The 27331-nt window shown below is 40.6% G+C and overlaps 1 protein-coding gene across 1 annotated transcript in view; it reads right to left on the bottom strand.

Annotated features, from left to right (window-relative positions):
- Positions 1-666: 666 nt before the first annotated feature.
- Positions 667-27331, bottom strand: part of LOC115805061 (complexin-1-like) — a 66894-nt gene continuing 40229 nt past the window's right edge. Inside the window, exons 3-4 of the mRNA XM_030765544.1 lie at positions 3719-3894; positions 667-864 (exon numbers count right to left, since the gene is read on the bottom strand). Of these exons, the coding sequence (XP_030621404.1) occupies positions 667-864; positions 3719-3894 (374 nt within the window). The remainder of the gene's footprint in view (positions 865-3718; positions 3895-27331) is intronic.

Genomic DNA, 27331 nt, shown 5'->3' with positions numbered 1-27331 from the left:
ATGCATGCTGAAAAATTGGAGATCATGAATGAAGATGTTTACTCGCTTATGCTTTCAAGCACTATCATTTTCTTTCATCGTAATTTGAAACAAGTCCGTAAGAATCATAGGGGCATATACTGACTCACAAAATATATATCAAATCAATATCCTCAACCTTTATATTTATATACACGTATACCGCATTAATTAATAAATAATATTAAGAACAGAGCAACAAAACTCAATCAAACATATGATATGATCTGAAGAATTTCTTCAAAGTTAAAATTATGGCTTTTACTCTTCTTCATTGAATATCTTTAATACGATACTCGTATATTTATATATATATATATATATTTATATTAATATTTATATATTCATTTATATAGGCTATTTACAAACAAAACAGGTGAAGCATGAATAATCACTGTAAGACCTGAATTCAGGGAAAATCTGGCATACAGTTTGTCTTTAAATTTGGAGACTGGATGTGAGCATATGTAACATTTGTCATTTACAGTTAAAGACAATTCATGCTACACATGTCTACATCTCTCAAAGTTAATGACAAACATTATGGCACAATGTTTGAATTCAGGACTCTCAGAAAAGGACAGCAGAGGGAAAGGGCTTTGGATGACATAAATGAAGAAGTCAACTATAGAAAAAACACTGACTTTGTTACTTTTTATTGAACATATCTTGGAGCGGACCCGGGAGGAACTTCATCACCGTGTCCATGATGCCTTCCTCTTCCTCCTCGTCGTTCCCGCAGCCGGCCGGCACGGCCTTCTTTGGGCGGGTCAGGCTGCCCTCAGAGGCTTGCTCCATGGCTGCCTGGGCTTCAGCTTCCTTCTCTTCCTTCTTCTTAATGCCGTACTGCAACATAAAATACACTCGATGAGCCTCCTGTACACTGTGCTTCACCACTATATGACTCACTCCACTTTGGTGTCTCATTTTGTATGTCATACACTGAGGTGTTCAAAATCTAGTTATTCAGCACTGTGTGACATTCTAATGTCAGTGACGAAATCTGATCTGAGAGGACAGCAGTCCCGGTTTAATTCCATATTAGGAAGGATCCAAGTTCTTTGTGACTGTCTAGTGTATCTTTGGTGTAATACTTTCTAATGCAATAAGCATAGCCATTAATATAAATGAAAAAATAAAAATGAGAGAGCAAGGAATAGAAAATTACAAAATAAATTAGTTTGTGGAATGTTCCTGAATTACATAAAGTGGCAATGTGTTCCTGATTGAATGCCTGTCAAATTATGCACAGATGAGGAGGAGACTCGATTTAATTCTGAATTGTCTCATAATTCAGATTTGAATTGGGACCTGCCATGACCTGGCTGTGAAAATGGCAGCTAGTTGGTTGCATATCCATGGCTTGGCAGTTGGCCATCTGGCATGCGAGTCTGATTACTTGGCTGTCCTAACAGTCAGCTTAGTGATTCACAGTGCTGTTTCATTGCTTTTGTCTAAAGTTGGTCATTTTACAAAGACAAAAATCCCTGGTTCAAAAACTGTATTTAATTTGACATTTCTGGCATAACAAACGGTTATTTTGTTTTTCATATCATGAGACTAAATTCCCCAGTTGTGCACAAAAGTACAAAAGATAACTTTGCTTATTGTCAAAATGAAGTATTACTAAGCTAAGTAAATAATTCCGAAACAATATACAAATGAACAGAGCAACTCCTGCTACTTTACTTTCCTGCAGTATGTAATACTTTTCCAAAAAAAAAACTTCAAGAAACTGTCTAACTCTTTAAGAAAGGAAATAGATCAGTCTGTGGCGTCCCTGAATGATTGGTGATGGAGCGGAGTTTCCGATGATGGCCCTGCATTACTGGCCCTGTCCTGGAGCTTCTGGTAACTTACTGCCTCATCCAGAGGAGAGTGTTCCTGGGTGTAGGGAGGATGGCTGGCCTGCCTGACTGATGATTTAGCCAAGAGCACCCGAAAGGAAGGGTAGAATCAGTCTCTTTTATTATCCACAAGCGCTCCCAAAAGTATATATAAATCTGCTGCTTTGGTGATACACGGTTTATAATATGGAAAAACTCCATCCTGAGTAAGCGAGGAGAATATTGTCTTTGCCCAGGGAGCAAGACGTCATGTCTCTTTCCATTGATTTTGTGGTGTTACAGTAAAGTTTATAGTTTTAAGGTTAGAAGCATACTGCAGCCAACACTTTAAGAGTTAAACTTCATTAATGTTACTTTAGAGGAGCTGCACATGATACAGTAGGATTATCAAGAGTAACGTATGGTTTTACCAGGAGCAAAAGTTCATTTTGTGAATAAAACAGAGGGTGTTCCCTCAGTATTACAGCCATGTCCTGACAGAGTGAGTAGATACAGCCCTAATGCTCTGATGCTTAAACAAATTAAACCCCAGAGGCTCAAAAAAAAAGGTTTTCTTTAGCTTTCCCTTTCCACACTACATGCCTTTGCTTAACCATTGATCTTTTTTTTTTTTTTTTTAAATCAAAATTGCACAGTAGGTGATGATCCACTGTTTTGTGCCCTCATCTCAACTAATGAGAATTAAATTCCCTCACTACAAAATGTAACCACTTTGAAAGAACCATGTACGGTTCAGTGTGGAGGCTACAAGATGAATGACGAAACCGAATGCATTTTAGTACAACAGTGCTTTGTCATCGGTGTGATTATGTATTCTGCAGAAAGTTGGTTATAGTATAATGGAGAATTTCATATTTTGGACTGCAAATATCATAATGAAAATTGATTTGACAGGTTGGTTGTTGCATCATAAAACTTATATGTAATCCATCAAATCATGCTTTAGTCATTTAAGAGTTAACTTTATTCTAAATAAATTCTCTCCAAAGGTACGTAATTATCCTGTGACATCCTTTATCCCTCATGTCCTCCTCTTCTCCGATATTACACTGTCAGTTTCAGAAAAAGAAGTCAAACACAGTCAAGCCCTCTCCCCAGCTCCCTTTATCACATGCTTGCCAAAGCTGAGCTGTCATTTTTTTCCTCTCCTCGGGCCCAAAATATATAAAACCCCTCCGGACTCCCATACAGCCGTACGGTGCGGCGCTGGAGATATTTTGACATAAATCCTTACAATACATAAAGCTGTATGGCGCGGTGAAAACGATATGGTTATGGTTTTTTCCTCACATGTTGATTAACGTTGCTTGTAATTTCTTGTATGTAATTACAAATACCCAGCATAATATGCCGCACATTTTGAGAGCAACATGTAAGAATGCATGACACAGAGAGAATAATTATAAATGTGAATATTTATGCATTCATTATGTAAATTCTCTTTGGCGGCGGCACTTACTGTAAAATGGAGCCCTATTCTGATGTAGGCAAATGAATGTTTGGGTCCATACTCATCACCGATGCACAATAATGCAGTCAGTCATCTCAGTTTAGGTCAATGTGATCAGAGCAATCTGTGCAGAATGGATGCCAACTTTTTACCTAGGCTATTTCCATTCATATGAACCCCCTCTCCCAGCTCCCCAGGGCCACTCGATGCTCCATTCTGGTCATCGATTAATACCGATGATAATATCGTAATATAGCGCTTACGGTTGGATTTTGAAATAATAACAAACTGAAACGGTAATAGACAAATACAATATTTTATGTGGTCCCATCGTGATATAGCTGTCTCAGCAGTGGCTTGGTTCTATAGCACAGATCATTAGAGACGATGATGATAATCTCACCTTATCCCTGATGCCCTGTCGGATCGATTCTCTCTCTGCTTCCATTTTTGCATATTTCGCCTTTCTCTCTTCTTCCTGTTGTCGCAGGGCCTCTTGTCTTTCTTCCTCTTTTTTTGCAGCATCAGGATCCTTCTCCTCCTCTCCACCGAGCATTTTCCCCATGTCTTTTGTGGCCCCTTTATTTCAGTAGACGAGAAGAGAAAACAGTACGTCAGCCAAAAAGGTTTAGGGGACCTGAAACCTCCAACAAGGGAAAACGTGTTCTGAGCGTTCTGAACATAAGGTTGGATTAAATCCTTAATGAATTATCCCCCACTTTCATCTAGTCTCTTTTATATTCCCCCCATACCGTGCCCAATGTTATCTTCGTTGGTGGGACGCAGTCGTATCCAAAAGGGGACAATGGGTCAGAACATTACAACAAAAAGCTCCATTATGGCTTTGAGTTCTGTTCCAGGCTTTGGACAGTGCAAATAATAAGTTCTGATTACATCGCCTCCCTCCATTCATCACTCATCCAACCGACGCTTATTAGTGTGCTGAAGAATGAGGACTGTAATTTCTCTTTTATCACTTGGACAGCATTACTGAAAAAATATTATATTTCAAAGGCTTATTTCTGCTAGTGACATAAAGAATTTTGACAGTACCCTAGAAACAAGTTACAAAAAAGAAAAACTAAAGAAAAAAAAATGAATTGGTAATGACCGAATTTGTATATAAAATGAAATGACTGAGTGGTAATGCTCACAACAGTTGAACGACAAAATCTAACATGACTCTTCAAGATCGCAAGGACAAAAATATCAACTCTAATTAACTAAACACATAGTGCAGGCCAAGCCACAAGACAACAGTGAACAGGACGATGTTGCATGACCTTGGAGTATGGAATGTTTCCTTTGTATAATTTGCTCTGATAGGCATCTAGGGAATACGCGGATGTGCTTAGTAAGCAAAAAATGATTTATCGGCATATGTTTCCAATTAGCGCAAGGCAGGTCTCAGTTAATAAGCTTTTACTAAAAATCACTGGACTTTAGAGCATATCAGATACTGAATACATTTCTTTAAATTCTTGATTCAAACAGACCCCTCCATCTTTGAATATATTCCTTTTTGGATGTCTTCAAAACCATGGACTTTTAGTTTTGGGGAGGAATTGAAGGGAAATATAAGTATGAGGGAGCCACCTCAGGGGTTGATGGTATTCAGTATTCCAATAAGACAGAGGTCGGCCTGGGAGAAGGGGCAACGTAAACGCATGAAAGATTGCGTTCTTGGTTCAGGAGCTCTATCTTTCTGCACCAACAACTGGAGGCATGCCAGTGCCCTCAGCTCTGTTTTATGCTGCCTTATAGTCCCAGCCCACGAGAAATTGATTTTAATGAGGGTTGGGCCTCCCAAACAGCAAAGATGCTCTCAGAAATATGCCCTACTCTCAACCAGCCCCCCCCCCCCCATCCCCCCCCCCCTCGTCCCTCCCTCCACGCCCCTGGCTGAAAGTGCACTCCTTCACCGTTTGCCCTACTGTTCTCATCCAATCTGTGTGAGGGCTCCAAAAGACAGACTTGTCTTTACTCTGGAGGACAGAATGCAAGACACGGCCATCTGGTTTCCTCCATAAATTTATGAGAGACCTTTCTAACCTTGAGGTCGGTGTGCGTACGTGTATGTGTATGTGTGTGTGGGGGTGGGGGGGTACTTTATATGCAAGGCAACAGCTAATGTGACAGAGAGCCCAACACAAACACAAGGGGGAAAAGATGTTAAAAAACCAGTAATTACCAAGTATGACATGTTTCTAAGAACAAGTTATCTTAAAAAGCAAAATCCTGCATCATGTTGACAAATAAACTAAAAGCTGGGGCAGGGATATTTCAGTGACCTGAAGCGAGTTCATATATAAACAATGATTTATTATAAAGTGAATAGTGAATAGTGCATTACGTTGCCTAATTCTGGTGAAACCCAATACAGTGCTGGCCACCAATAAAGGATCTGGAACAATGTTTGAAAACCTCTGCAAAAATCTGACAAATCTTCAAAGAATGACTATTTGGAAAATAAATAATCAAATTATGCTTTGGTGATATGAAATACTTATTCCATCTTACTGTAAAATTCTAGTAACTCATTATCGTAGATCCATTATGATAGATCACATTACTGTACAGTGCCCATCATTCCATATTAGTTTGATCAATAAATGCACTCCACATCTCAACAAGATGTCTCACCCTATAGCACTGCAATACATAGCACACGTCTGCAGGGGCAACAGATTTCACAAGAACACTGAAGGAAACAATGAATTCACTAGAGATATGATGCCTGTTGCTTATCGTTCTCTTAACTCGCACTGAAATTCAAACAGTATTCTATAGCAGCCTCCCATTAAATAGACACAGAAAAAAAAAACAGTAATCCTTGTAGAGCAAGGAATCATGGGTTGGAATTAAATAAAAACGGTTTAGTTAAGGCTCTCACAGGAGCAATTACAGTTTTATGGTCAATGTTTCTGAAAATGCATCGTGCTAATCAACAGTCAGTTTCTTTTGAATTCAACACAGCTCTCAATCCACTCGGTGCTCCCAACCTCACTGTGACTCTTCCAGTTGTGAAGTCTCTTGTGTTATTTTTTACGTGGTCCCCTCTGATGTGAGAGAAGTCTAAAAATATGGCTATATGTTAATACAGTGCTCTTGCAAATCTCTCTCACACAGTCCTTTCAAATAATTGCTCATACTTCTACTTTCCAAAGGAGAAGCATACAAAATTGTGAATATAGTGCCTTAAATGCCAAAACAAAAAGTAAAACATGTAACATCCCATTTATGCATTTAAGGATGTCGGGCACAAGAGTATAATTAGATCTCTACCCAGGTTGTGCTTTGTTGGCCCTGGGCTGTACTGAATAAACCCAGGAAGTTGGAGAAGAAAACTATTTTCGGCCCAAAAGCTGCGAGTTTCTTTAGCTCTGTTTGCGTAACATTACTGACGATCTCATTCGCATCTGACTTACTCTCTCGTCTGAACTCCTACGTGTTTCATTATCTGTTTTTAATTAATGTCGTTTTCTTGCGCGTACCACAGGCTCTGTTACAGTTCCGCCGTCACAACGAGCTGTTAATCTCCGCTCCCGAGGTTAATTAGCTCATCTGATCGTGACAAAGTTGGTGTGCTTTTGCGCGAAGCTGCGGCGTTTCCCTGAAGTCTTGGCGTCGGGTTGCATTGCCAACTGTGTGAGCACTCATGCAAACGCTGGAACAGACAGAAGTTAGGTCACTGAGAGCGATATCTTTATACTGACTAAACTGTGCTAAAACAAATGAGTTTAAAGTGTCTCTCATGCCCGTCGGTTTTGAGAGGAGGACTTCAGTACGTGAAAATGGATGGAGTGGGTGGGAGATCCGTGGCGTGCATTTTAAAATGGCCTGTATTATGTAAAAGCCCACAAATCGCTGAGATACGAGTAAAAGAGAGAAGGGCAAAAAAAAAAAAAGTGGAGAAAATGTTCTGCCGTGTATTTTTTGTAAAGATGTTTGTTTTTTTGTTCCAAGCGTCCATCCTTCCAAGTGAGGAGTGGATGGAAGAGAAAGACAATGCGCCGTCATCTACTCGACATTCTTTACGGTCATGTGCGTTCCGTTCGAGGGCACGAGCGTGTATGTGCTGCATATAGGGGTATATTTGTGTGTCTTTGTGTTTGTGAGTGTGTTTGCATGTGAAGGTCGCAGCTCCTTGTTTGACTGAGGTGGAAGGCGGGTGGGTGGAGGGGTGGAGGGGTGGGGGGGGGGGGGGCAGTGGTGTTCCCTGTAGAGCTAAGGCACGTGGAGAAAGCAGCAGGCCCCTGCTCAAGGACTCAGTGTTCCCTGCTCCTCCATCTGTCATAAATCACACCTGTTCCCAAGCCAGGGCCCGGCACCCCACCCACCCCCCCCCCCCTTCTCCTGTGTCATTAACCTCCTCGCTCAGAGCACGCAGGAGATGGTATACCCACAGACATCAAAGCCTTCTTGCCTTTGTAGTTTTACTGCAGTGCTCAGGTGTAGGGCGTGGCTCCTTCCATCCCTCTCTTGTGAGACCATGCGGTGCAGACATTGTGCTTTATTTACTGAGCTGAAGGGTGTGGAGAGGTCACGACGATACGGAAGGAAATTAACACGAAATCAACCGACACTGACCGTAGCTTCTAAAACCCCGCACGGCCGTATAGAAGAGAACAGACTTTTTAACTCTTATCCGCCGTATGCCATCTTCTGTTACTAAAAGCAGCTGAAGTCATGCGTGTGAGAAGGGGGGGGCTAAGTAATAGTCTTTGGATGGCATTATATATAGTATGGGTCCATCAGGGTGCGGAATGGGGGGGGAGGAAATGGAAATATAAAAAAAGCCTCAAGCTTGCTGCAGGATTTTGCCTTCCTGACAAAGTGGCAATGAAAGTAGGGTTTTTATGGAAGGGTGGGGCGCAAGGTGTCGACTGTATCTGTAAATCTTCTGGGGATAAATCGGAAACTTTGGCAGCAGCTACATCATCTCTGCTCTTTCATTACCCATTCTCCACCATTATTACCGAAAAATGCCCCTCAACAGCCCCTCCTCCCATATATGGATTATGCCTCAGAACAAGCCAAATATATCACCCGCGTGCGCCGTTTTAAGGACAAACCACTATCTTTCTCTTTCACGCAGACACAGTAAATGTCACGGTTCATTTTACAGAACACACAGAAAACGCACTTAAAAGTATCGAGACCGCGCCGAACGTAATGTCTTTCATTGCGGGCTCGCTTACCATATTTGCTAGTTTGACACAGCCTTGCGTTTCAGGCCGTGGGTAGTCTGTATGCAAATTTCAAAGAGACTGGAACAATTCTGCTGTCGCTGCAGTGTCTTGCAGACATGCTCTGTGATAGTACATATTCAGAATGCTACTGCTTGGTCTTGAAAGTTATCCAAGATTGACTTGGGCAAGATGTCACCTTGCGTTGCCCATGACATTTAACAGGCCACCGAGCAGAATTAAGGGAGCTGATCACACTCTTATAATCCCACTTTTGTACATTCGGTCGAACGACGAAGTTCACTTCATTAAGCCCACCGCGGTAAAAGGTAAAAATAAAACTCTCCAATTTTTGAAGTGGTATTTCAAGTAAGCCAATTTCCTCTGGCTCTTAAGATGAGCGTGTCCTCTAACAGTGTTTGTTCTGAGTCACACTCCGAGGCAGCCCGGGGTAACACACTTGGTTGGTTTGCCAGAGCTCACAGAGGCTCCACTGTATACTCTCCGGACTGATTACACATGTGCCGCTGTGTGAGACGTTTCGGCAGAGAGGCACGAGCGCACCACCCAAAGTACCCACTCCATCCGTCCCACTCTCCCAAATAACAGGGGGAAAATATTCAAATCGTAATCTAAAAAAAACAAAAGAAAAAGCACTGTACTGTCAGTCCGTCTACTGATTGCTCTGCCGTGCCCCACCGTCTTTTGGAAAATGCAGGAGATACAGTGGTGTAGCCGAAAAAAATAAGTAATGCGCGATGAGATGCATTGCTGTTGTGTTCAGTGGTCAGAATACATATTCAGCCTGCGTTTTACTAGATTACTATATGGTTCAATAATACGACATGTCGCATTGAAATGATCTATCTATCTATCTATCTATCTATCTATCTATCTATCTATCTATCTATCTATCTATCTATCTATCTATCTATCTACCTGCCTGCGGTGGTGGCTGTACAAAAAAAGCCTAAACAAGTTTTTACTTATTTTAGTTGCATAACTTAAAAATCCTCATAAAAATGCTCATGGCATGTGAAAGACATTTCTTCACTTTTTCCAATTTCTGACATCTAATTAGGCCCTTGTTCTTCAAAAGTTAAATGTCAAACAGAGGTGTTAAAGGTCAACATTGAGGCACACTGACCACCGAATCTAAAAGGTTTCCAAGAAAGGTCATATTCTGTAATTTGCTATAACAGTAAATCACTAGGACTCACTAAACCAATATCACCCTCCTTATACTGCACCACAAGGTCAATTAATCCTCCCTGGATATGATTTTTACGGACTAATACACCTGTGCTTACACGCGCACACACAACACACACACACAAACACGCACACAGAAGACAAAGACATAACTCCCTGGCTTTGTCTTTTATTCCCTTTCCACCTCTTGCTCCTGCTCAATAGCAGTTGACACGACTCAATCCGTGTCTCTTATCCCTGCCATTTGGGCGGCTTTATAGAGGCATCCACCGTTTTCGTCCACTGAAGCTGCCTCTCTTTAGCGCATAATCACATCAGCTAGCCTTCCTGTGGCTTGTGGAAACAGCAATCGATCATGCAGGCAATCTGATTTCCAAGATAACTAACATCATTATTCAAATGCAGGATCGCTGCACCCTTCCTGCACCCTTATTCAACACTACCGTAGAATTTGTTTGGCTTCAGTTAATCATGTGAGCTATGAAAACCCATTTCATGATAATCCCATTCACAGCATGAGGTTTATGAGGGAGTCTCAAAATGGTAAGACCTGATCTGAGGGTACTCTGTTGCATTTCTCATTGGTATGCACAGTTTCAACGCCCATTCCCTGTTGGACTTGTTCCCCAGTATTCATCTTAAAGGTATCATTACAAGATATATAGAGTGAATATCTTAAGTCAGCGCCTATAACATTAGTCATGTGTGATCAGACACTTCATTTCTGCATTCTATTCAGCTTTGGTACATTTTTCCATTGTAGCAAGGATAAAAGTCCACAATTTTCATTCTTGTCAGAAAAAAAAAAGACCTACTCAATCAGTTTCTTCTTTTTCGTTTTGAACCTCAACTCTAGGGATTTATGACTCTTCACAACCGTTATCTGTCAATTTTAAAAGATGGGAACAGTAGACTGTACCCTAAAAAGTCATTCCTATCCCTAGTGAAACTGCTTCATCGAAACAGCAAAGGAGCTTGTGAGAAATTTTGTCGAGGAGAGTTTATCACTGTCAGGTCCATGTGACCATTGGGAAGAGGACATACCTTTTTTTTTCTTTTTAATACCACCACAATACCACCTATAGTCGTGACTATACTAGTAAACAGGTGTTCTGCAAATGGACCTATGGTGACATTTTTGGTGGTTTTAAGCTGTTTTTAAATGTGACCGTTCATCACTTGTGTGCTCCTGCGTAGAGCATGTAACTCCAAAGGGTGGCATGAGAGATATGAGGCTACCAACAAAGGATACAGATATAGAACGTAACAATTACACGTTGCTCTGCATGCATATATCAGCTAAAAGTCAAAACGTCACTCTAAAATGTAACACTACAAAATGTGTCACTGCATTTCTCACTAGGAGCACTGGTGTAGTCGTTGGTGTAACGTAGAGAAGCGGCCTAGTGACCATAGCATTGTTATTTTGAAACCTCAAGTATGTGTTTTTTGTTACTGAGCTCTGTATATGAGGGCGCTAAACGTAAAATGATTCATAGTGCTTAAATCTCGTTGAAGTAACTGTAAAGAGAGCGAGAGAGTCAGGCAGTGTTCGAGCCCTCTGCCACAGGTGGAATGTTTAGTCATTCCATCTGATGTAGACTGCCAAATAATTGTTAGAGGACAAGACCTTGACTGGCTCATTTGCTTATGGTGTACAGCACTGCTGTGCCCTCAGTTTTTATTCCTGAACTGACCTACTGCAAGGACACTACTGCTGTGACTGTCATATTTGGTCCTCAAAATTTAAAGGAAAGAGAGCACTAATGTTCGTATGGCCATAGCCCGTGAGTGAACTACAGTTCTGTTGTCTAGTGTAAATAATTGTATAGATATAAATATATATTTTGGGGACCGATGTATGTTCATTGCATATTTTTTTTACAACACATATATGTAGTAAATATATGTGTTGTACATCCAGACTTCATTACATATGATATTAATAACACATAATGTTTCAGGTGATCAGTTCACCAGTTAAACCAGTGAAGATCAGAAAAAAAATCCCTCCCCTCAGCCATTTTTGCTCTGTTACAGGAAGCATAGCCTTCCTTAAATGGGAGTAAAGCTATGAGAAAGTGGTGCAATAAATTGAGTCATAGAAAAACAACATACGGTAAGTCACAGGGATGCTGTGTCTTTGTTTTGTGTCTGCGTGAGCAAAAGATGCTACTTTTACTACAGATACAGAATCTTAAATACATCATACATTAGAAATAGACTTTGAGGCCGGGCGATTGTTTTGAATTCTTTGAAACGCCTGTCTTGGAGGAACCCGAGGTCACTGTAGTATTCCATAACAGCTTGTTATTGCTTGGAGGTGCTCTTGCTCCAAATATCAAGAATTCCCAGAGTAAGTACATGAGAGGGGAAGGAGAGAATTTTAAAAACACCGGAGAACGGCAAGCGAAAGGAAAAAAACGTTTATGATATGCTGACTCATTGAGCTGTTGACCTTCTTTTGTGGAAAGAGACAGAGTTGAGCATATCAGTGGCAAAATCTCCCAGCTACTGTCTATTTGTTTTTTTTTTTTCCCAGTGTACAGAATGTTCCAACCCCTTGTGCTATTGCTTCTTCATCTTCATATTTCACAGGAAAGTTATAACAAGGGCAGCAGCAATGGCAGAAGGTATAAATAGCTCCGATACAAAGTCATGCTCTGTTCCGAGAGCTTGGAAACTTTAGAAAACAAAGGAAAACATTTGCTGTGTCAATGACATTCAGTTATTTCCTATACTCAAAGAGAAGGCAAACTCTAAAGATCAGTGTTTGATGTTGTGCTTAGCAACAAATTCCCAAGTTAAGTCAAATTGTATGTGTCATATCCTCTGAGAGTAGACAGACCTAATGAAAGTCTCCAAATCTTTGCGCCATTAAAACACAGTTTCAGTGATTAGTGGTTGAAGTGCTGTCCTAACAAGACTTAATCTGACGAGCTACTGTGGACAGTAATAATGATTGTCTCTTTGTCATTTTGCTTTTGGCACACTCAGCTGTTCAAATTCATTGACTGAAAGAGGTTCAAGGGAAAAGACAGAATTCACTGAGACAAACTAGCCATAAACTGCGCACGAGAGGAAAAAGTAAAAACGTATCTTACAAGACCCACTGTCTTTTTGTGGTTGTTGACCGTCACTTCCGATGATGTTTTTAGTCACTCATAATGCATTTCTATTATGACCGAAGTCAATGGGCCTTATCAGTTCCTCTCACAATCCTCTGAGCTAACAATCACTGAACCATGCAGTTGTGTCGCCCGACCTTGTGGCTCCTGCTTGTGGTATCTGTGACTATGTAATTCACAACACTTGAGAGATTCTCTCAGTGTACATACTGCCATTGCCTCTCTCTATTATACGAATCATTACTGGAATGCATCTGACAGGAACTGCTCGCTTGGAAAATTAACCTTTTCTCCTTGAGGGAGAGTGGTGAGCAGCACTGGCCCTCAAAGGGTTTTGTGTGTGTGTGTGTGTTTGGTCTAAAGGGGCAGGGCGTAAGCTGTGATGTGTCAGCTGCTGATTTATCTGGTGTCATGGACACTCTGCAGGGCTGTGGTAAAAGCCTTTAGCTTAAGGTGAGAATCACTACTTGACCCCAAGCTTTGTAAATTTATACATTAAATAATCGCAGTAAGAAAAACTTTAAAAAGTAAACAAAAGAACTTTCAGATAAATAGATAGATAAAAGCGTTTAACAGAGATCCAACTCAAGACGAATTCTAGCTCACAGGCATCTAGATATATGCTGAGAAAAACAGCATACAATATTTGTATGTGAAAAAAAAAGAAGTTAAATAAATAAATAAATAAATACGAAATGTGTTTCCGTAAGTCCATAAAATACACAGATTTCAATAAAGAAAAAAAAGATTTTTTTTTTTGCAGTACTCATTCTTTTGGTTTAGTATTGACCAAACTCATCCTCTGTCCTCTGATTTATGTTCCTCATTGAGCAGACACTAATTAATCAGCTTCTATCTGATTGCATTCTCCCAGCATTTCTACTCAATGGAAGTCGTTTGTAATTAGCGGCTTTGCGCGTACACTACCACTGCATTCTAAATGAGTCCCTTTCTCACCCCCAAAGCCTCTGCTATATCATTTCTGTTTTACCCTCATTAACGCAACTCAGCACGATACCAACAGATGACAATTTGGGCTCAGCGTAACAAAAGCCCGTATGATTGCAGCTGCATCATAAGATCACGAACATTAATGCAAACTTTTTTTTCTTTTTTTTTTTTTAAATGTGCAAGTTGTTTCTCCGCCTGTGTAGTTCCTCGTGAAAAGACAATTAAATGTCTTTGTCACGGTCGTTCTCAAATAGCTCTTAATATCCTGCCAACAGGCTCTGATATCCTACTTCAGCTTCGTGATTTTTCACCAAGATTGAATAATTTCACTCGTCTCATTGAGAATTAATAGTCATATCAGTTTGGATATGGCTATTCCATTTATTCTGGGATGCATTATGCATAAAAATTCCACGAATACACCACACACAAAATATGTCCCCCAATACAGAAAAACCGCCTCTGAAATAATGTTAGACCAAAACCCTCTCAGTGTTACATTCACTTTTCTCAAGAACTTTTTCTTGGGCCATTCTCAAAATAGATGGACAGTACCTTGCCAGACCTTGCAGAATTCTCAGAAGTCCTGTTTTAGATTCAACATCTTTGTAGTCTGCCCATTAGGCAGCAAAAAGCCTCTGACCAAACAGACTAGGTCTAAAACAAAAGAGGAGGAAAATACAAAGACAGTGGGTCTCCGTGATGCGTTTACCATTACACTGTGGACGTTCTTTATGTTGGTTCCCATTTGGAGCCATTATATTGTTATCTCTGTGCATTAGCCACAAATGGATCACTAATTACACAATGCAAGCTTTGCCAGTCCTGTGCTCCACTCCTGGTGGTTGCCCTGACTGCAATAACAGTCTCTAGTAATAATGCTGGCCTTTTCTGTCTTCTTTGAAGAGGCCCTTCATTTAGCTTGTTCTGGAGAGCTGTTTCAGTGTAAATATTGGTCATTGTAACAGGACGTATGAATACAGCTTTTTCACTTTTCTGCCGAGCCTCCGTTCTTTTCATATGCTCCAATGCAAGATGTCCAAATCGTATAGCTGTAGCACAAGCCGATTACAATTGATTTTAGTCTCGCAACTGTTGATGGGCTACTCTCTTTTTTTTTTTTTTTCCTGCCTATTTTCATACTGGAACAGATTATCAAACATGGAACATACCCCAAATATATCAATAGCTTATCTCTGCCTCACAGGATAGAGGGGCTTCATCCAGCCCATTTGGCTGGTGGTCAGAGCTCTTTGTTCTACAAAAGAGAAGGTATGAATGAGGTAGATTCTTTGGCGCTTCTGTTCCTCAGGACAGATCTGTCCATTGATGTCCGAACACTCCCGGGTCCCAACAGTCAAACCGTCAGCTGTATTCCTCACATCACCGGGGTGTCCACCCTCAAAACAAAGGGATCGTGGCGAACCTTTTCAAAAACACACACCAAAGACCTTCCACTGATTTGATCTTTTCCCCAGGAACTTGAGTGAGCTGGCTAGACTTTTCAGCAAAGGGTGTAAATCTATATTCAGTAACCACAGCAACTCTGTGTTAGACATGAAATAAACATGAAATGCTTTACAGTTAATGCTCTTCTGAATCAGAAATGGTTTCACTTAACACTTACATCAACACTTGTCACAGTGCAATGAACTGTCGTGCTCTGTAGATCTAATTTGTTGTGATATAGGGTAAAGCACCAGGTGTAAAACAGACAAATCCGAAGCATTCAAAAGAACTCACTGCCAACATGATGTGCCAGGAACACCGTATTTAAGGCTATCTGAAATACTTTCAAAGAGGAAATGATGATAAAAAAAATGGGTTGTTTAGGCTCAGATGATATTTGATTGGTTAAAAATAGCTGTTTCTTCTGTAGCTTTAATCTGTTGATCTTGATACAGATTACTGCAGTATTTTACACAGCTTCCTCCAAGTACTCTCCTGATGAAAAGATCCAAATATATGAGGCATTTTTCCCTAAACTATTTATGTAACACAAATAACATAAACTTGATAGTGCTGTTTCTCTTAGGGCTATGAAAACAGACAGGAATAACTCAGAGATGCTCATACATTCTGTGGATTCATAATTGGTTTACCAGGAGTGAAAAAAAGAAACATTAAAAAACTAGAAATCTTAAGGAAAGCACACATATTAATTCCAAGTCAGAATGGTGAATTAGAAAAAAAAAATAGTTATCTAAACCTTGACTTTCTTGGCTCGCAATAATGGCTTGACCTGTTTTTCTGGAATGAGCTAGTGCTTTCAGGCAGAGCGCTTTAGGGGATCCATAAAGCAATGGTGGGTCAACCAAGGCACCAGAGGCACTGGCATTCGCCCACGACGGCATTTTGTATAACGCCTACAGTCCTAATGTTTGTACTGCACTAGAAGAATATGGTAACACATGAGTGGTTTTAAGACCTTCAATTCAAGGGAAAGTCTATTGTTCATAGCAGAAGGAGGCGAAGGTTTATTTTTCTCATAAAAGTAAACATTTAAAGAGATGAACACACGATCCAAAGGTCTACTAGTGGAACTTTTTGAGTGTGTGTGTGTGTGTGTGTTTTCTTTTTTCAACAGCAATATTTTTTTTAATCCAAATGAGTCTGTCAGACCAAAATTGCTTTCATTAAATGTTGAAGATAAAATACGGGGCGCACAGCTTTTGGGGAAGCATTATGTGTTCTTTGAACATAATCTTTTTTCACTCTGAAGGTGCAAGTCTCTCAGTGATAGGATGTGTTGTTCTCAGGAAGAACTAGTGAGGCCATAACTTTAAAGCAACCACAATCTCTCTCTCTCTCTCTCTCTCTCTCTCTCACTCTCTCTCTCTCTCTTTCTCTCTCTCTCTCCATCCCCATCCCTGTGTCCGTAAACATGAAGCGTTGCCTTTGTGAAGGGTTGATAAAGTGAAAAATGATCAAGATGTAGAAGACTTCATAGCTCTTTGAAAAAACTCCTATATCAAGACTCAAAGCTTTGCAATGTACAAAAAAATTCTCTGCCCAGCCTGTCCTGTTTAAGAGGAGAATTCAGAGGAATACCTTTCATGTCATGAACTATAGCTGGACCCCCCCAAGACCACGACACATCAAAATAGAGGTGTAATTGTTAATATAATGTAAAGGTACACCCCCACAGAGCCATCAACATTCACTTATATCATCATATGGGTACATCAGTGATGGATGTGTGATTACAACAGCCATAATAATATTTCTAGGACAAGACTTTCCAAGTGATCTGGCTCCAAAGATGTCTGCCAACAAAAAGTGAGCCAAAAATAGCTATCCCGTATCTTCAGTTCTGTATTTGTGCTATTGGCAAAGATCAAAACCAGATAGGGTCCTTTATCCATTCAGCCCAGCTTCCTCTCTCTCTCTCTCTCTCTCTCTGTCTCTCCAGTCATCTCACCTAAAATGTATTATAATTTTCACAAAAGGGAAAAGGAATCTCCCCTTGACAGATGGCGAATGACACAGCCACTTCTGACGTTTATCTGTGGAGACCAGGGCAGTTCTTAGACACAGCCCCTCCCTTCTGGTTCTATGCAAAGACCATCCCCTGCACCTTTCACTGTTATCCCTGAGAGCAGAGGTAATGAATATGAACCTCCACATATAACTGAGTACCAGCCAGTTAGAATCAATGCACCAAGGCTGATCTGAGAGAGAACACGAAGCCAACGGTGTACCCCCTGCGGATGCTATATACACACTGCTGTGTTATATCCCACAATATTACAGAAACCTACAGAATGACAGACATATTAGAATGATAAAATTGGGTAATAAAGTGATCAACCTCCATCTGTACATTTTATCCAGTATGCTTACTGCATGTCAGATTGACCTTGAAAACCAAGGTAAAAAAGAAGGAAAGAGAATGAGAAAAAAAAGAAAACCAAGGGGAAAAAAAGTCTACAAAGAAATGGACTATTACATAGTGTCACTCATTTATCATAACCACTGTTAAATACACAAGCATGCAAAAACACCAAGGTTCAAAATCGAATGCTTAAGATATAAGCACTGCCTCTTGATAAATGGCTTTGGTTGTCAAGGTAGGGTTTGTTTCTTTAATAGCCCTTCAAGGTAGGCAGCGCAAACATAATTGATGGCCCTGTACATGTGTTTTAGAGGTAAAAAAGTAGAGGTTAGGCAAGTAGCGCCTGGGGGCCATATCAAACTTATGGGAGCCAGTTTCACCCTTGCTGTGTAGCTGGCAGCTCAACTCTGTCAAAGTGAGAGAGAAGAGCCTTGCCAGCTTCCCAAGCTAGAGAGGCTGCCATTTTGGACAGTGGTCAAGGGCAAGCATAGTTGTGGCCAAAAACCTCCATTCAATGCCAAAGAGTGACGCATTTGTCTCTAGGGGAGGCACAAAATAACATATTGGGGACCCAACCAGAAAACTCATGACTTGTGGTTATCTAACTGTCGACGTCACAAACCTATTTTTGACCGCAGTGGTTCCTTTACATAATCAGCAATGTATACTATAAGTAACACAGGTGAACTTTTCACTTTTCCCTTCATTGAAGAGTTTTTTGTTTTGTTTTTTTTCGTCTCTTTCTACATTTTGTGACTGATCTGTGAGGTACACAGAATGTCTTGTTTCTTTACAGAACAACTCCTCCAAAATTAGGTCATACAAGTTGTGCCATGCGCTTCAAACTACCAAGAGAAAAGGCGGAAGAAAGTGTTCAATGACAACTGCAACATTTATACTGCCCTTATCTGTGCAAGAATAAGAAACAGTCAGAGGTAGGCCACATTATTCTCTCTCTCTCTTTCTCTCTCTCTCTATCTCACACATTACTGGGATATGATGATCACAGCCTCCTTAGATGGTTAAATGGCATGTTAGCTGGCCCATGTACAGCATGCTGGTATTTGAGAAGTGTCGGAACTCAGAATGGTTTCAATGCTCATAAGATCAAAACAATGAAATGTCAAGCAGATTTAAATTGGACTGTTTGGACAAAGTCATACACGACATCGATATATCACAGTTACATTGACTCTGTATTAGACTAAACCAGCTGCCACGATGTTGCCGTGCGGAAAAATAGGCCGTCTTTACTTTCAAACGGAGATATCTGATAACACATCTATTCTTTCGATTACGCTTCTGTCTGTAATGTTTTACTTACAATTTACAATTTTGTTTTCTGGCAGACGCTTTTAGCCAAAGCGACTTACAATCAGTGCATCAGTCGGATTTCTAATACCTCATGAGCAGAGATCACAATAAGACTTCGTGAGTTAATAGTAATGATTTTTTTCCAAGTTATCAGTTAAGGGAAAGGTTTTCTGTGTGAGACGTCTCTGGAGTCATCTGTGAAACGAAGTCCTCTTTTTTGACTCATTACATTGTCCTTTGTCAACATGATGTCTTAATATCAGATTTTTTTTTACTGACACGGTCTATAACCTTTTTTTTTTATATGTCATTTTAAAGTACAAATTGCTTTAGAAGATGTCAACCGACGGCTCTGCCCCCTTGCCGAACAAGTTCGTTCATGTCACTGCTCTCTTGGAGAAGTTTTTAATTCTCACGTCAAAAGGCAGACTAACATTTAGTGACTCATTCATAAGAAAGCTCTGTTGCTTTGACATGCAATTGCTGTAAAAGAGAAGGCAGGAGAAGGCTGACAAAGCATCTCAGTGTAATGTGGGCACAAACGGTCAGGTCACACTCCTGACTCATCCTTCCACAGTGCACATGAATGGCAGTGGTTTGATGAGTTATCTAACTTACAGTGGCAGAGGGGACAAAGCCCATCTGGTGTGTCTGTGTGTGTGTGTCTGTGTGTGTGTGTTTGCTTACTGGGATTTGAACAAGGGCATCACAACCAGAGGTCACAGAGGAAATTTATTTTGTGTGTGTGGGTGTGTGTGTGTTTGTGTGTGTGTGTGCATGCACGCGTGCGCGTGTGAGAGTGTGTGCATGTGTGTGTGCACATCTGTGTGTGAGTGTGTGTGTACATATTTGCATATAGATTTAAGGTTTTCTGGGTTTCTAGGCATATCTCTGCATTTGTGTGTGTGCGTGCGTGCGTGCATGCGTGTGTGTGTGTGAGTGGTTGTGTGTGTGTGTGTGTGTGTGCGTGCACTGTGACAGGTGTTTTCTCTTCGCATCAAGACCCTAGGATGGCACTGAGAGGGCCACAGCACACTTGTAATTCCTGCTGCTCAGAGCCAAGAGCCTGCAGCCCAGCCAAACGGCCTGGCCATGTGGAGGATGTACAGCTGCTGACCCAGAAGGAGGGCCATGACCAGCTGCTGAGAAGGTAAAAACGCTCACTTCAGCCAATACGCATGAACATCACAACAATCAGAAAAGATACCAACAAGTCACTGAAAAATCATATCCTTTCCTGGCAATTGTCAGGCAGGTGGGTATCTTTCTGTCCCAAATCAGAGCCATCTTCAATTTTGATTTTGATTCACCCCCCCTCTCTGTCTCTCTCGCTCTCTCTTTTTTTTTTTGCTCTGTCAGAGGCTGTACATAATTTTGCTCTCTGCTTCTTCCATTATGCTGTGTCATTCTTCTGGAATAAAGCAGGACAGACTCCTGAGACACACTGGAATTAAAAGGTAATGATAAGATTAGCTATTACCTTCAGCGTCTAAGTGGTCATGAAAGGATTTGTAGTGATGTTTTCAGACAGCATCCATCCTCCACGTCAAAACCGTGCAAGGGATGGGCAGGCTGCTCTCATTGATTTTCTCGGCTGAACTTCAGTCACGTGCTTTATGAGTTGCCTCATTATAAAGTATAAAAATATGCAGGCTGACTGTAAGCTATCCATAATTCCTAGGTAAGCCCTGTAAAACAGTAAGAATCCATGCTTATTTTTGATTCTGTGAGGTCGTGCCACATGAGCACTGATCCTTAGACAAATAGATTAAATTTCCATCCGTAAGTGAGTTTCTACTCCCAGTAAAAAAAAAAAAAAAAAAAAAAGCATTTTAAAATGTAATTAGCAACAAGGCATATTGTTGTTGTGGTGCTTTAAAACAACAAGGAGTGGTGCTGTTGCTTAACAACATTATAATGATGCCTTTTAATAACTTGTTCATCTATGTAATTCATATTCCGACTTGACGTGCTTTGCTTTGCTATTTTCCCTCAATTTAAGAGTCTGTCTGAGATGCTGTCGTGAATATTCCCGACTTCCGTGGCGAGGGTGCGCAGCCCTGGATAGTTGGAAGGGGGCGAACGCATCAAGCCCAGACAGCTATCAGTAATGAATCTGTCATGTCAACAGCTAGTCGTTTTCATTCAGTTTCATCTGTCTCGATGAGCGAGCTTCGCCATTGACAGGAGGAGGAGGAGGGTCTTGGAAAGACTGACGTGTCTCGAGGGGACACGTGCCAACACGTTTACCATGGCCGGATCGTTCCACTGTCCTGTCACTGATTGTGTCCTCTGGACCTCCATAAAGGCTCTCTGGCTCGCCTTTCTGCAGTTGACTGTGCTGCTGGTTTTAATAGTCCATGCGTGCAGCACACGAGGACATGCCCTATGTCAGGCTCATTAGCAGAGAGGGCCGGCTCTGGAGCACGAGGCTCTTTCCACACGGCTGCACTGCTGCCCAAGAGAGGGGGAGGGGAGGATCAGGGCAAGGGGAGAGAGAGAGAGAGAGAGAGAGGAGGGTGTCTGGACATCGCTCTAGGGATATGGGTGGGCTTTGCTTTCACCTGCCCTCAGAACCTGCTCCATGAAGGGGAAGATATGCGGAGTAAAAAGGAAAAGGGGGCAGAGAAAGAGACAGAGACAGACCAGAGAGAGAGAGAGAGAGAAAGAGAGAGACAGAAAACGAAGAGAGACAGAGAGATAGAGATCAAGAAAACGAGAGGGGGGGGGGGGGGACTGCGTCCAAGCGGCTTTCTTCAGTGCTACGTTATAGCTGATGTTGCAATGTTACTCCAGAGGTTTCCCTCACGTAACTCCGATTACTCTGCCATCTCAAGGCTTTTGTGCCGTGTCTGTGCCCATCAGCTGACCTTGTAGCTCTAAATCTCTTTTTTTCCAGAGTGAGACAGGGCCATAATTTCAGTTCAATCTTAGCTTTTATTATCTAATGCAGGTCAGAGCTACTTGTGAGGCGACTGGGGGACTGAGATTGCCTGTCTGTTGATTTAGTGTGTTGGTCAAAAGGTGACCTTGCAGTGAGACAGACAACCCATATTATCAGTTTAATAGTGGGCTAACAGAATTATTTACATCCACGTGTTTCTCTACAAAACAATGCTTTCTTTTAAAAGGCATATTTGAACTTTTATTCACGTTGCATTCTGTTATTACAATACACAAAGATAACAGTACAAGTTAGATAGTGAAATTCATTTTCAAGGAGGCAGAAGGGGGAATAAGGATGTATTCTGAACTAAATAATATTAACAAGCAATAAAAAAGTATGTATTTATCCATCACAGCATCAGTCTGGAGACTTGCCGCTTTATTAAAGACAGTAAAAGTAAAAAAAAAAATCCTGAAAATATGAAACAGAATAGTTGAACCAGTGGACCTCAGCACGGTACAGTTTTCTCAAGTGTGAGATCCCGTTGCACACAGTTGACTGGATTTCAGTCATTTTCTTTATCGATGGAGCTGTGTGTGGAGCTAAGGACATGACAAATGATCTTATCTAACAGCTATTTCATGAAATGAAGCCCATTCACCTTTATGCAGCATATTCCACCTAATCAGCAATGGTATGCCTACATATCAGTCATGTCTTGAAATTAGTCTGTCAGCCTCAGTTACGAAGGAATATAAAATAAATGGTTGTTAAAGAAGTGGTCTTTCTTATAGGAAGCTGTAACTCCTTAATAACGGCATCTGGATTAACAAGCTTCATTGAACATTGTAATTACACATTATGATGCGTCACGGAAAGTTGATGTTGATGATGACCATCATAATAATGATATAATAATGATATTAGTAAAGGAGAAGAAAAGTTCTTCCAGTCGATTTTAACAGGTTTCCAAGATATCTGTACATCTGTGGTCTACAGTTATTTCTCTTGTTGCTCTAGCTTCACGAGTCGACAATAACCAACATGTGAGGGTAATGCGGCAGATATTGCGCAAAAACCGCTCGACCTCTACAGCAAACACAACACAAGCACTCAACACATAAAATGGGTCCGTGGAATCCCCACTACAGCAGACACAACACATTGGATACTCTTCGCTGGATCCCAAATTCATTGCCCACTAATATTTATACGTTAAATAACATCTCTAGGTACAACTAAACCTTTCAAAAAGTTCTTCTTTTGAGCACCCTAAACAACAAGCACGTGTAAAAATGCGACGAGGAAAATAACAAAGCTATTTAGCAAAAGAGAAAAACCGTTAAAAAAGCCTTTGGTTTTCACACTACTTTGTTCTGTTTCATTTTTACCCAAATCGAATCCTTAAATTCACTTTATCCCATTCAGACGAAAATCTACTCCCTCGCTCGCTCATTTGGGATACAGGACAATGTATAACTTACCTCCCAATGCTTGCTTCATAACAAAATCCATGACGATGGCTTTTTTATTCCTGCCTTCTTCACTTTCAGATTATAGCATTCAAGTTGGGCTTTAAAAGTAGTCCTGTGCTGCCAGCTCTGAAAATGAAGCATGAGGTGTGACATTTATATTACTCAAACACGCTACGCAACTTGAGCGCAGAAACAAACGCGACGTTAAACTTTTTAGAAATATTCATTATGTTACAGCCTGCTTAACATTATAGTATGGCTGGTATATGTAACTATACAATCGTCAAGTTGTCTACTGTGATAGAGTTGATAACCCGAAGCGCCCTATGAAGGACATTAGAGGTCAAACTAGAAAACGTACAGTTAACTGAAAGTGTATTACTATCAAGTGTAGCCTACTGTGTCCGTGGAATACGTTAAAAGAAACTCTATTAGTGACAAATTTTAAAGAGAACAAATAATTTGACCTGTGTGATTCGAGCTTTAAAACGTCAGTACACGATGTACATTTTGGATGTTAATTTGAGGAGAATGCTCAGGGCGATGACAAAAACTAAAATGATAGATTCCGCCGCCAGATGACATAGCAGACTTAACGTCTCATTCAAACATTTTACAGGTAGCCACTTATTGCTGCTGTAACTACTCTTGTTTCAATGTTGAAATTCCTCGTAAGAGAGAAAAGAGAACGGTTAAGATATAGGTGGATCACAGGTAAACAGTAAACTTTTAATCTTCCATTTGAATACGTTTGTTTCTTAATAATGTCCTGTTTTCACCAGTGCCCTAAATGTGTCCTCATGCTTGCCGATGATTGAGGCAGATACTAGAGAAACATGCATTTTCATGCTCAGAATTATGTAGCTTTTAAATATGATTACATGCTAACAAAAGTCTGCTAAGCTAAAGGTTTTATTCATTCAGACTCTGTTTTCAATTTGTGCAAATCAAATTCACTTCCTTGTTCGTTGAGAGGCATATTTCAGCACCATTGCTCGTGGAGAGCTCCCGATCCATCGGGCAAAGCCAAACGCTTGTTTTTTTCCTTTGAGAAATCATAATTACCTGTCCGGCGATTGCAGTGTGTCCACAAGACGATTGTCCCCTCCGAAATCAAGTTTACTTGCAATGGCAGATGAGGATTTTAAGTGCTCTCTTCTATCATCTCCGGTTTCTGAGGGAAAAGGACGTCCTTGTCTCTTGCACCGTAGCTGTATGAGTGTTTATGAAGGGAACTGCAGCTACGGCTGGTGAAGGAACTCACTGAATCACATGGAGTGCTCCCATCTGAAACGTCCCACGTTCTGACCGAAAAGAGAGCGATCAATTATTTACGCTGCCTAGTCTTTGTGCACCCTCCCTTCACACTGCCGTGAATTGTCACTCGTCAGTATAACCGAGTGTATCTTTAGGTTGCTTCTCTGACCCAATACAAAACCTTCTTAAACGTTTTATAATATTAACCATTTGTGACCCATATTACTTTACTGTGAAATTTTTCTTAATATAAGCCCAGCGTATGTTATGGTTATGTCTCTGATGATCGTATATCCTACGCGAAAAACGGTCTTTCATCCTCCGCTGTGATAAGGGAAATGTATGTGACAACGTACACTTTCTGGCACTCGCTTATTGAACAGTAATTGTTCTGCAGCCAGCTCTCACCTCATTTTGTCCTTGGGGCATTTAAAGAGGTATGCAGTTCTGTGGTGGTTTGCCTGTTCACGCAATACCTCGAGTGCGCACGACCTCGTGATGTGTAGCCAATGTATATGTTTAGACGATAGCGGGACGGAGTAAGACTATTGGTCTGCTGCTGCAAGCTGATATGGAGAATTCAATTAGCATTCAGAGCACGTCATTATGAACAACTAACATCTTACCTTCTTACCTTTATCTTGTTTATACGCTATGCAAAAACTGTTTCTACACCATGACAAGATGAGCAACATGCTCACACAGTGATAGATGATTTGACACACCATATAGAAAATGAGGAAGTACCGTGTTTGAATGTGAGTGTGTTTTACCATTGCTGTCTGACTGACTGTCCTTCCTTGTTTGTGCATATATGATGTGTGACCAATTCTGCTTGGAAAAAATGGTATTTCAGAACTGGTAACACATCAATTGATTTGTCCTCTCCCTTTGCTGATATTCATTTCTGTTAACAAGGCATTATAGGACTTTTGGAGGATACACCCACGTGTCTCTGTATAAATGAAACAGTTACTTTGCATTTTCTTGTTTTAACATTTCATGAAAGGCTGAGTGCTCGTTAGACACAAACATGTGTTCATTAATTAAAGGCTGTCCAGACTTAAAGTCAGACTTTGACTGTTGCCATCTTATAATTTGATGGGTAACACAAGAAAGATCTTTCTGTGCTTAATAAGAGGTTTACATATGACATGGCTTGTCTTATTATGTGTGTCAGATTTGTCCCCAATCAAAAATGAAGTCAAACTTCCATAAGACAGATTAGCCCAGGGCAAAATGTTGAGGAACTCAGTAATTAAAGATTGTTTTGTAAAATCAGGCGATTTTCTCTCTAATGAGCACTGTAACACAAACTAAAAGCAACATGATTCAGATCGGAACACAGTTCTGGCCACACTGATATGTCCACATTGACACCCAGGCTTTGTTCACACTGCAGCACAGAAGTGACCCAGTTCCAATTTTTTCCCTCATATGTGACACAAATCCTGATGTGTGTAGACCAGCATGAAGAGCAAAAAAAAAACGAAAAAAAAAAAACCACACGAAGCTACATTTCAAAACCATCCAATAGGAATTGTTCAATGTTTAATGTGGCTCAAGTGACTTTATTTTTTTTTACTACTCTTTATGTGACAGGTTTATCTCGTCACAACCCTGCATGGGAAAAAGCTGTTCGAAAAAAGAACTGAAAACAACTAAATAAGAAAGCGGCCACATAGAGCTCTAAAACCATCTCTCGGGCTGTTTGTTTGTCTTTAGCATTGTGATCATAGTGTGATGAATTCACAGCTACCCCTCAGTGTAAATCCATTATGGAAGTAAGAATTGAACAACCATATCACTGGCTTCCATCATGTTCTGGTATATTTGATGCTGCCACTTAGATGGATGATATTGTCGTTCATTTGCACATACAGGCCATCTCAGAATATAGATAAGTTTACTTTCTTATAGGACATGGTTCACTTTATAAAACAAGTATGAACTGTCACTGATTTGAAATTTACGGATTGAAAGTTACTGAATGCAAGTTTGTCATGTTCGGTTAAGTTCTGTCAGCCTTGTTACTTAACCAAACTTGGCACTTCCCATGTAGAATTTTAATTAGCTTTGTTTCAAATTCACCTCTTGTACTCGACGTGATTCACATGTTGGAAGCGCAAGCTCCGTAATAGCATGGATTACAGATCACAGTGGGTGTCAAATACCAAGAGAATTTCATATTTGACATTTAGAAAAAGTTTTCCATCCACTTTATGTAACAAACAACGGCACAGCACCAACTGTTCTTTCCAGTTTAGGATTCACCCACACAGCATGCACACACAAACAAACACTCACACACACACACACACACACACACGCACACACACACACACACAACCAGAGCCTTTAATTTAGTTGAGAATTTGTCATCAGACAACAATGGAGAATTTTAAAATGATCAGATGTTGCAACAGCCAGACTAGCAACAGTTGAAATGGTACAGGAGGAGGAATCAGATTTTAAAAATACTGGGAATTTCTGGGAAGGTGAGCTTTTCTGCATAGAATGTGACTCTGGAAATCAATATGTATGCTTTTTTTTCCTCTTTAGATATTTAATGAAGATTCCTTACACAGTACCCACCTATCTAATTCACCTGTGTAGCAGACTGGACTACTTGTTTTTGACAGGGTGGCCACAGTCAAACAGTAGACAGATTCTGAGAGATCTGTGTATCCAGATTTGGCCAGAATAGAAGATAAGTGTGGCCCAGAAGCATTCTCCATTTCCTTTGCTATTATCAAGCTCCATTTGAG

Source organism: Chanos chanos, chromosome 2 (assembly GCF_902362185.1).
Source record: "Chanos chanos chromosome 2, fChaCha1.1, whole genome shotgun sequence".
Lineage (NCBI taxonomy): Eukaryota > Metazoa > Chordata > Actinopteri > Gonorynchiformes > Chanidae > Chanos > Chanos chanos.
Note: the sequence above shows the minus strand (reverse complement) of the source record. Positions and strands in the feature narration are given on the sequence as shown.